The 9,953-nt window shown below is 37.9% G+C and overlaps 1 protein-coding gene across 1 annotated transcript; it reads right to left on the minus strand.

Annotated features, from left to right (window-relative positions):
- Positions 1-324: 324 nt before the first annotated feature.
- Positions 325-9,953, minus strand: LOC139202732 (complement factor H-related protein 2-like). Its single transcript, XM_070832292.1, has 8 exons — positions 9,882-9,953; positions 9,008-9,194; positions 8,661-8,855; positions 8,333-8,512; positions 7,933-8,100; positions 1,867-1,880; positions 1,452-1,629; positions 325-512 (listed from the first exon to the last, which is right to left on the minus strand). The coding sequence occupies exons 1-8, from the start codon at positions 9,951-9,953 to the stop codon at positions 325-327; spliced, it is 1,182 nt and encodes a 393-aa protein (XP_070688393.1).

Below are 9,953 nucleotides of genomic sequence, written 5' to 3' on the forward strand. Positions count from 1 at the left end.
TAAATTCAAATTAAACCAAGTAAACAGTATTTTGCATTAGTTAAAGTGGAAATTTAATCATTTCTGCCTTTGATTTACCTCCAGGTAAAGAGTTACTAAGAGGAAAATAATAGAAAGTCTAATCTGTTTTCTTTGCACTTTCAAAAGGGGATACTGCATTAAATTGAATTTACATATGGTAGGTTACATATGAGGAGGGAGAAGACAGACTGAGAGATCATGAGTGTTTTATTAGAATTCCCACAGTTCCCACAACATCTAAGTGGATGATCAGTATGTCACTGTGAGAACATGTCAGACTCTTTGCTCTGTACACAATGCCTCTCACTGGCAAGTAGGCAGGAGAAGCACACCCCCATTACACCTCTGTCTCATTGCCACAGCACCGACAGGTATTCCTCGGGTACACCCAAACTCAATCATTTCATCATGAGCAAAATATTTATTGTCTAGACTAGATTTTAAAGTGATGTTTTGTTGTCTAATGGTATCTTCATTCACAATACAGGGTTCTGCAAGAGACAACAGAAAAATAACATTTTGTTAAAGTTAGAAATGACTGTGAATCATAACGCATGCAAAACTTTCGTCACTGTTGGGGAACAGTTGAGACTTTTGTAGCATTGAATTAAAACCTCAGTCTTTTCCTGACCTAAGTGTTTCAGTAGCCTTAAGGCCTGGTCACACCAAGGAGAGGGTGGCACAAAAACATCAATCTGTGTGCATTTTATTCCTTTAAGACTTACACAGTAAAGTTTTCTGTTAGCTTATGCGCTTGGCTTTATTGCTGGACAATACATTCACACTATTCATTTAAAAAAATATCTGCACCATTGATCTTTGTCTCATAACTGTCTGTGAACCATTCCTCTTTTGTGGGACGATTTAAACTCTGGCAGAGGAAGTTAAATAAAAGTGATGGGGTATGGGTGAGTGTGGTGCGACACAGCCAGTAAGCTACGATGGTGTTCTGCATTTTGGACTTTCAAAGGTCCATCGAAGGTCAGGACTGTAATGATGGCTTGCTATTGGACAGCTGTGTGAATATGCAAGTGAAACACCAGTTTAGTTTAGCTGGATTTACTTTGGCACTGTGAACTAATATATTAATCACTGTGATTTCATTTGAAGGAATTGTCGGAAAACTCCTCATTTTTAAATGCTGGTGTAACCGGGCCTTAAATATCTCAACATGTGGGACACAAAACCTGTCTGTTGCCAACGAATGTTATTCAGGCAGAAATGATATTTCCTGTAAAATGTTTTTGGTAAAGCAAAGTGATTGTACATATGTGGATTTGGCAGGAGACAACGTTGCAATGAGAGTGTCATGTCAAACTGTCATATACAACAACTGGAAACCATCTTAAAACCAAGTTTGTTTTTCAGAATACAAAATTATTGCACAATTTCAATGTGAATATATGAGTATGAGGAGAACTGCAACTCACTGAGGCATCTCATATGTCCGGTCCATTCACCATTGATGCAGGTTTTGTTAGGATTTCCCTCCATAGTGTAGTACTTCTGACACACGTATTCAACAATTTCATTATGGCTGTAGTGATCTTTTATGGTGTACTTGATGTCTCCATCTGCGAGTAATGGTGGTGTCTCACAACCCACAAGCTCTAAAAAATATATGGGTACATTAAAGTATTAGATTGTGACAAGCTGTAAAGGCTTCGTGTATATTGGCACATTGTTTGCAAGAGAGCAAGGGAAGAAAATGCCAAAATCACATTACAAAACATCTAAAAACCTCAAAAATAAATACATATTATTCATATTTCAGGAAAACTTTTTTCCTGACCATTTACAATAGTGAAAATGTAATTGAATGCAAGTCAATATAGTAAAATGAACAAAACTGAATGACACTGAAAGGCACAAATACATTTTAGATTTCAATTTTCTGAAAATTCGGCTCTGTAACCCACAGAAAATGCTGTGCTGAAAAATGGTGAAATAATAAATCCATTCAATATTCAATAATTAATTCATTTTAGAGAGAAAAGTAGGAATCACCACAAATGTTATGATATGTAATTTATATGCTGACGATCTCCATTTCTATGTCTCAGAGGGCTCTGGCCGGTCTTCTCATCACTATCATCGACACCTTTTGGTTGCATACTTTCAAAATTGTAGTTACTCTTGCTAGTTTCTCTGCAGATGCAGACTGAGTCTTGTTAAAACAAAAGAGAAAATGTTGCATACGTTCATGGCTGCCGCATGAGCTGCACTCATCATCAGCATTTTTGCTATTGAAACACAAACTACAATCACAAACTGTATTTGTTGCAGCTGTGTGTTCTTACCTGTACAGCTCTCAATCCCACTCCAAACACCCTGCTCGCAGGTCACAGAAAAACGTTTTTCACTATCATTCAGGCACACATATTGGACTCGATCACCATGGCTGTAACTTTCCTTGTCATTGTCGTTGATGGAAGCATCGTTTATGTCTGGTCTTTCACACTGTACCGCTGAAACTAATTCAAATTCACAAACACATACACACACACCAGGTGTTCTGGTTAAATTAAAATCTTAAAACAAACTACTTCATATGAGACAGCTTCTCTCTGAGGAAGGTCCCTCCCCTTGACTCTGAAAATGTCAAAGGTTCTACTTGAAGATCTGAGATGTAAAATGTAAAGCTATTTGTGCTGTTGTAAAGATGGAAATGAGGCACTGAGCTGTTGTTCCCACTAATTAATTAATACAAATTTTAAATCAACATCAGTTTTGTATCCTGCAATGACAAGATAGGATGCATCTTCAAGAAAATTGGTAAGAAGAAGAACAGGTAACAGATGCTGGTAAATCGGCATCATAATTGTTATTTAGAAAAACCACCAATGTTTGCCCCAAAATCACTGTTCTACAGTGTTAATTTTGGAATTGATTCTGACTTATAACTCCTGATAGGTTTGGACAAGTCTGTTAAAAGTATCTGTGATCATGGTGTTGGCATGAAAATAGTTTACAATGGATGAAAACAACAATTGTCCATTTTGTGTATTGTACTGTTTAGTGTATTATCTTATTTGTACATTGTGGAGAGACAGGTGTTCTGTCAATGACTGTGTTCTGGTAGTATGGTGTGTCACATGTTATCACTGAGAAGAAAAGGAAAAAATTAATGTGATGAATGAATGGCAAGTGTAAAGTGCTAGTGCATTTTGTTTTCACATCAGAGTTGGTACATCAAGCAAACGTGTAACGGTCCTGCATTTCGACCGTGAATTTTAAAAGCATCAGTGTAAAAACAAAAATGCATGGATTTAAAAAAAAATGTCCAATACATTATTGTTCAATAAATGAAAAGTTCATGCATCTCGTCCATTGAGTAATCTTCACTGATCTCCCACATTATAAAATAACCTGGGCTCTTACAATGGTGGTGGCGTCGCAACAATGGTGCTTAACCACCCCCAATCGGCCCCACGGGACGACTGCCCCACTGCCCATACCAACCATTTTCTAAACAGGTTAGACTAAAACTTCCTTGATAACCGTCCTTGGAGGCATAACAGGCCTGTTGGTTCATTTGTGTATCTCAGGGGTGTCCAAACTACTACTACAACTGCGGCCCGTGCTCCAATTTTCATTGGCCCGCAGGAAATTCTAAAAATGTATTGGAACACGGCCCACACATGGAACCTGCACTGGACTGTATTGTACTTCTTAGTCTCACCACTAGGTGGAGTTAACTGTCTTGAACGAGGCAGCTTCTCTATAAAATGAGTAATAGAAGAAGAAATGTGACCCAAAATGGCAGAATTAAGGAAACGTAAGAGAGCAAGTGAGTGTAGAAAGTTTCAGACGCGGTGTGTGATGAGAGCACAGCTAATAACTAATGAAGATCACTTTTGTATTACGGAGGAGCTGCTTGATGTTGATGTTAAGACCTTCTTTCCTTCTACTGCTGCCTTGATCAGTTAGTTAGTTGGTGTTATTGTGTGTTACACAAATTGTTAATTTGTTTTTGTATACACTGAGTTTGAACTGGATCTGATCAACTTCCTAGAGAGAGTATGACCCCTGTAAATCCAAAAATATACACTAAAAATCCCAAATGGGTGACATCCTGTTGAGTTTAGGTCATTGCAGTAGGAAACTTTTTCGTGGGTGTGGAAAAGATACAGTTATCTACCAAATTTGATACATGTAGGTGAAATGTAATGTTAGGCCTCCAGTTTAGGGGATGGGGCAGGCACTATTGAATTATTTTGCCAAACCCATTTCCAAGATGCTTAAAACATGTACGTTTTCACCACGAATGATGCATGAGCAAATTTTCACCCATTTTCTTTTAGGCTCTCAAAAATGTGGCTTATTTTAGGGTCCTAATAGGGTCCTAATACCCCTTGGTGCTAATAAACATGGACCCAAATACCACATATTTTCATTCTGGATCACCACTGACAAAATCAAGAGATTCTTTTGGGGTCTTTTCATCTGCCTTATAGGAACCTTGCACTGACTGACAAAATGTATGCATGCTTGTGCTCAGCTTCAGTCACTAACATTGAAAACTGCAAACACGGCCAGAACTCCACAGCTATGGACCTACATTTTAGCATCCACATTAAGACAATTACAAAATGAGCCCTCTATTGTTTTAAGACTACATAAAGAATTAAAGGACTAAAATCTCAGCAAGACTTAAAATGTCTTAAAAAATGTTTATTCTTATCAATGAGACCAGGAGGAGATAACACTCAAGTGTTTAATCAGCTTCTATCCACAGGCCATCAGACTCTTAAATAAATACATATAACCTGGAGTTGTGAACCACACTGTACATTACCTCTGCAACCCATAAATACTTGAATATTTTTGCACATTATATTTGCACTATCCTTTTAAATTATTCTTCTATACATTGCCCTTTTTTATGTTTATAATTGTTTTTGTCTATGTGGAGGGAAACGAGCAAAGTAAGAATTTCATTGCTCAGTGTTACCACTGTGTTCTTACTGTGCACATGACAAACATCTTGAATCTTGAATTACTTTTATTTATTGCTTTTTTATTTGACAGGAGCTTCAAAGTTTTCTAACGGAATAATCTAGAAATGCATTTGGCATCAGGGATCTGTTGGGATCTAAAAAGTTGGACAAGATGCTATTATCTTAAAATCTGTACTTTAAACGCCTTCATGTAAAATCAGAAATAAACACAGAAAAAAAACCCACAATGTGCCAACTGTTTGTTGTTGAGTTTGTTGTTCTGTGCTTCCTTACCTGTACATTGTGGCTGCCCGCGCCAACCGCTTTCCAAACAGGTAAGTGTAAAACTTCCTTGATAACCTTCCTTGCAGACATAATTGACATGTTCGTAGTATTTGTATATTTCCTTGTTATTTGTGGTAATATCTGCATCAGGGTAATCACGTCTGGCACATGTTATTTCTGAAAAAAACAAAACAACAGAATGCAGTTATACAAGGCTGTCCAGTTGAATGTGTTTAACTTTCGGCACTATAAAAAATTGCTTCTGCATAATTCTACAATTATTTCACTGGTGCATATGTAATTATCGTACAGCAGATTAGTGTAAAACAGATTAACCCCAACTGGACCAAAACCTCCTTCCTCACATTCACAAATATGGATACAAAATGAGCAGTCATGTCATAAACAGGAGGTACCTGTACAAAGTGGCTTTGGTGACCACTCATCTCTGGTGCATGTTGCCACGGTGGCACGATCCGTCTTCTTGTATCCCTGATTACAGCTATAACTTACAGTGCGGCCTAATGTCAATTGTTCGTTCCAATAGACTGACCAGCGATACACATTTGGCTGTCTTTGATTGCTGCACATTACCTCTAGAATTAGAGACAGACTTGTGTTTCATGAACATGAACATTGAACACATTAATAATCATCATCATGGGTTAGTGAATCATACAAACACAGTAAAGAACAACAATCTCATAATTTGTGTCTGGCACTAGAGCCCATGTGGTTTTATACCTTGGCATATTGGTCTGACAGTCCACTCTCCATCGTCTTTGCATGTCGTTACTGCCGAGGTGTTCCGGCGGTTAGAAATCCAGAACTTCTCTCCACAAATGACTCTTAAAGTTTCACCGGGTGAAAACAGATTTCTGAAACCAGGTTCATACCTGGTGCCCTCCAATGGCGGCAGTGTCAGTCTACATTTTATTTCTGCATTTGTTGGGAAATTAAGCACATTATCTCTCAGTTTGTTGTAACAAGGCCGGCTGTACAGTAGAACCAAGACATCCATCCATGCAGCACCAGCATTCACTCTTCAGTGCGATATAACCAATAAACTGGACTTTTCTGTTTATACTTACCTTCACACACAGGTGTGTGAAGGTAAGTACTCTGCTCTTGTTCCGAGTTTTGTGCATTTTGATGGTCTGTCTTCAGCGCGTCTATACTTACGATTGCACCCAAAATGCAGGACTTCATGTTCATTGTACTCTTGAGTATCTCCAAGCACATAACCATTTTCAATTTCAGGTATGTCACATTTTGTTGCTGTTCAAGAATAGACAAAAGCCAGTCATTAACGTGTTTGGAGAATAAAATTATGAACTAATTTTAAGACCTTCTTTCCTTCTACTGCTGCCTCGATCAGTTAGTTAGTTGGTGTTATTGTGTGTTACACAAATTGTTAATTTGTTTTTGTATACACTGAGTTTGAACTGGATCTGATCAACTTCCTAGAGAGAGTATGACCCCTGTAAATCCAAAAATATACACTAAAAATCCCAAATGGGTGACATCCTGTTGAGTTTAGGTCATTGCAGTAGGAAACTTTTTCGTGGGTGTGGAAAAGATACAGTTATCTACCAAATTTGATACATGTAGGTGAAATGTAATGTTAGGCCTCCAGTTTAGGGGATGGGGCAGGCACTATTGAATTATTTTGCCAAACCCATTTCCAAGATGCTTAAAACATGTACGTTTTCACCACGAATGATGCATGAGCAAATTTTCACCCATTTTCTTTTAGGCTCTCAAAAATGTGACTTATTTTAGGGTCCTAATAGGGTCCTAATACCCCTTGGTGCTAATAAACATGGACCCAAATACCACATATTTTCATTCTGGATCACCACTGACAAAATCAAGAGATTCTTTTGGGGTCTTTTCATCTGCCTTACAGGAACCTTGCACTGACTGACAAAATGTATGCATGCTTGTGCTCAGCTTCAGTCACTAACATTGAAAACTGCAAACACGGCCAGAACTCCACAGCTATGGACCTACATTTTAGCATCCACATTAAGACAATTACAAAATGAGCCCTCTATTGTTTTAAGACTACATAAAGAATTAAAGGACTAAAATCTCAGCAAGACTTAAAATGTCTTAAAAAATGTTTATTCTTATCAATGAGACCAGGAGGAGATAACACTCAAGTGTTTAATCAGCTTCTATCCACAGGCCATCAGATTCTTAAATAAATACATATAACCTGGAGTTGTGAACCACACTGTACATTACCTCTGCAACCCATAAATACTTGAATATTTTTGCACATTATATTTGCACTATCCTTTTAAATTATTCTTCTATACATTGCCCTTTTTTGTGTTTATAATTGTTTTTGTCTATGTGGAGGGAAACGAGCAAAGTAAGAATTTCATTGCTCAGTGTTACCACTGTGTTCTTACTGTGCACATGACAAACATCTTGAATCTTGAATTACTTTTATTTATTGCTTTTTTATTTGACAGGAGCTTCACTGTTTTCTAACGGAATAATCTAGAAATGCATTTGGCATCGGGGATCTGTTGGGATCTAAAAAGTTGGACAAGATGCTATTATCTTAAAATCTGTACTTTAAACGCCTTCATGTAAAATCAGAAATAAACACAGAAAAAAAACCCACAATGTGCCAACTGTTTGTTGTTGAGTTTGTTGTTCTGTGCTTCCTTACCTGTACATTGTGGCTGCCCGCGCCAACCGCTTTCCACACAGGTAAGTGTAAAACTTCCTTGATAACCTTCCTTGCAGACATAATTGACATGTTCGTAGTATTTGTATATTTCCTTGTTATTTGTGGTAATATCTGCATCAGGGTAATCACGTCTGGCACATGTTATTTCTGAAAGAAAACAAAATGCAGTTATACAAGGCTGTCCAGTTGAATGTGATTAACTTTCGGCACTATAAAAAATTGCTTCTGCATAATTCTACAATTATTTGACTGGTGCATATGTAATTATCGTACAGCAGATTAGTGTAAAACAGATTAACCCCAACTGGACCAAAACCTCCTTCCTCACATTCACAAATATGGATACAAAATGAGCAGTCATGTCATAAACAGGAGGTACCTGTACAAAGTGGCTTTGGTGACCACTCATCTCTGGTGCATGTTGCCACGGTGGCACGATCCGTCTTCTTGTATCCCTGATTACAGCTATAACTTACAGTGCGGCCTAATGTCAATTGTTCGTTCCAATGGACTGACCAGCGATACACATTTGGCTGTCTTCGATTGCTGCACATTACCTCTAGAATTAGAGACAGACTTGTGTTTCATGAACATGAACATTGAACACATTAATAATCATCATCATGGGTTAGTGAATCATACAAACACAGTAAAGAACAACAATCTCATAATTTGTGTCTGGCACTAGAGCCCATGTGGTTTTATACCTTGGCATAATGGTCTGACAGTCCACTCTCCATCGTCTTTGCATGTCGTTACTGCCGAGGTGTTCCGGCGGTTAGAAATCCAGAACCTCTCTCCACAAATGACTCTTAAAGTTTCACCGGGTGAAAACAGATTTCTGAAACCAGGTTCATACCTGGTGCCCTCCAATGGCGGCAGTGTCAGTCTACATTTTATTTCTGCATTTGTTGGGAAATTAAGCACATTATCTCTCAGTTTGTTGTAACAAGGCCGGCTGTACAGTAGAACCAAGACATCCATCCATGCAGCACCAGCATTCACTCTTCAGTGCGATATAACCAATAAACTGGACTTTTCTGTTTATACTTACCTTCACACACAGGTGTGTGAAGGTAAGTACTCTGCTCTTGTTCCGAGTTTTGTGCATTTTGAAGGTCTGTCTTCAGCGCGTTTATACTTACGATTGCACCCAAAATCCAGGACTTCGTGTTCATTGTACTCTTGAGTATCTCCAAGCACATAACCATTTTCAATTTCAGGTATGTCACATTTTGTTGCTGTTCAAGAATAGACAAAAGCCAGTCATTAACGTGTTTGGAGAATAAAATTATGAACTAATTTTAAGACATTCTTTCTTTCTACTGCTGCCTCGATCATGTTACACAAATTGTTAATTTGTTTTTGTATACACTGAGTTTGAACTGGATCTGATCAACTTCCTAGAGAGAGTATGAGTATTTTAATATACACTAAAAATCCCAAATGGGTGACATCCTGTTGAGTTTAGGTCATTGCAGTAGGAAACTTTTTCGTGGGTGTGGACAAGATACAGTTATCTACCAAATTTGATACATGTAGGTGAAATGTAATGTTAGGCCTCCAGTTTAGGGGATGGGGCAGGCACTATTGAGTCATTTTGCCAAACCCATTTCCAAGATGCTTAAAACATGTACGTTTTCACCACGAATGATGCATGAGCAAATTTTCACCCATTTTCTTTTAGGCCCTCAAAAATGTGACTTATTTTAGGGTCCTAATAGGGTCCTAATACCCCTTGGTGCTAATAAACATGGACCCAAATACCACATATTTTCATTCTGGATCACCACTGACAAAATCAAGAGATTCTTTTGGGGTCTTTTCATCTGCCTTATAGGAACCTTGCATTAACTGACAAAATGTGTGCATGCTTGTTGTTTTTTAACTTCAGTAAAACAATAGAGAACATGGACCTGAAATCAAACATTCTTACTTGTTTGTTGTAAAGATTCATCCAGGTTCAGCCACAGGAAAAAAAGAAAGTAGAAAAGTCTCAT

Source organism: Pempheris klunzingeri, chromosome 6 (assembly GCF_042242105.1).
Source record: "Pempheris klunzingeri isolate RE-2024b chromosome 6, fPemKlu1.hap1, whole genome shotgun sequence".
NCBI classification, from domain to species: domain Eukaryota; kingdom Metazoa; phylum Chordata; class Actinopteri; order Acropomatiformes; family Pempheridae; genus Pempheris; species Pempheris klunzingeri.

Bases quoted from the DNA above. Each gene is read 5' to 3' on its own strand.
- LOC139202732 (XM_070832292.1), bottom strand. From the start codon at position 9,953: ATGAGACTTTTCTACTTTCTTTTTTTCCTGTGGCTGAACCTGGATGAA. The intron at 9,195-9,881 runs GTTTGATTTCAG...ATTCTTGAACAG, and splicing joins TACAACAAACAAGTAAGAAT to CAACAAAATGTGACATACCT. The intron at 8,101-8,332 runs GTACCTCCTGTT...GTTTTCTTTCAG, and splicing joins ACCAAAGCCACTTTGTACAG to AAATAACATGTGCCAGACGT.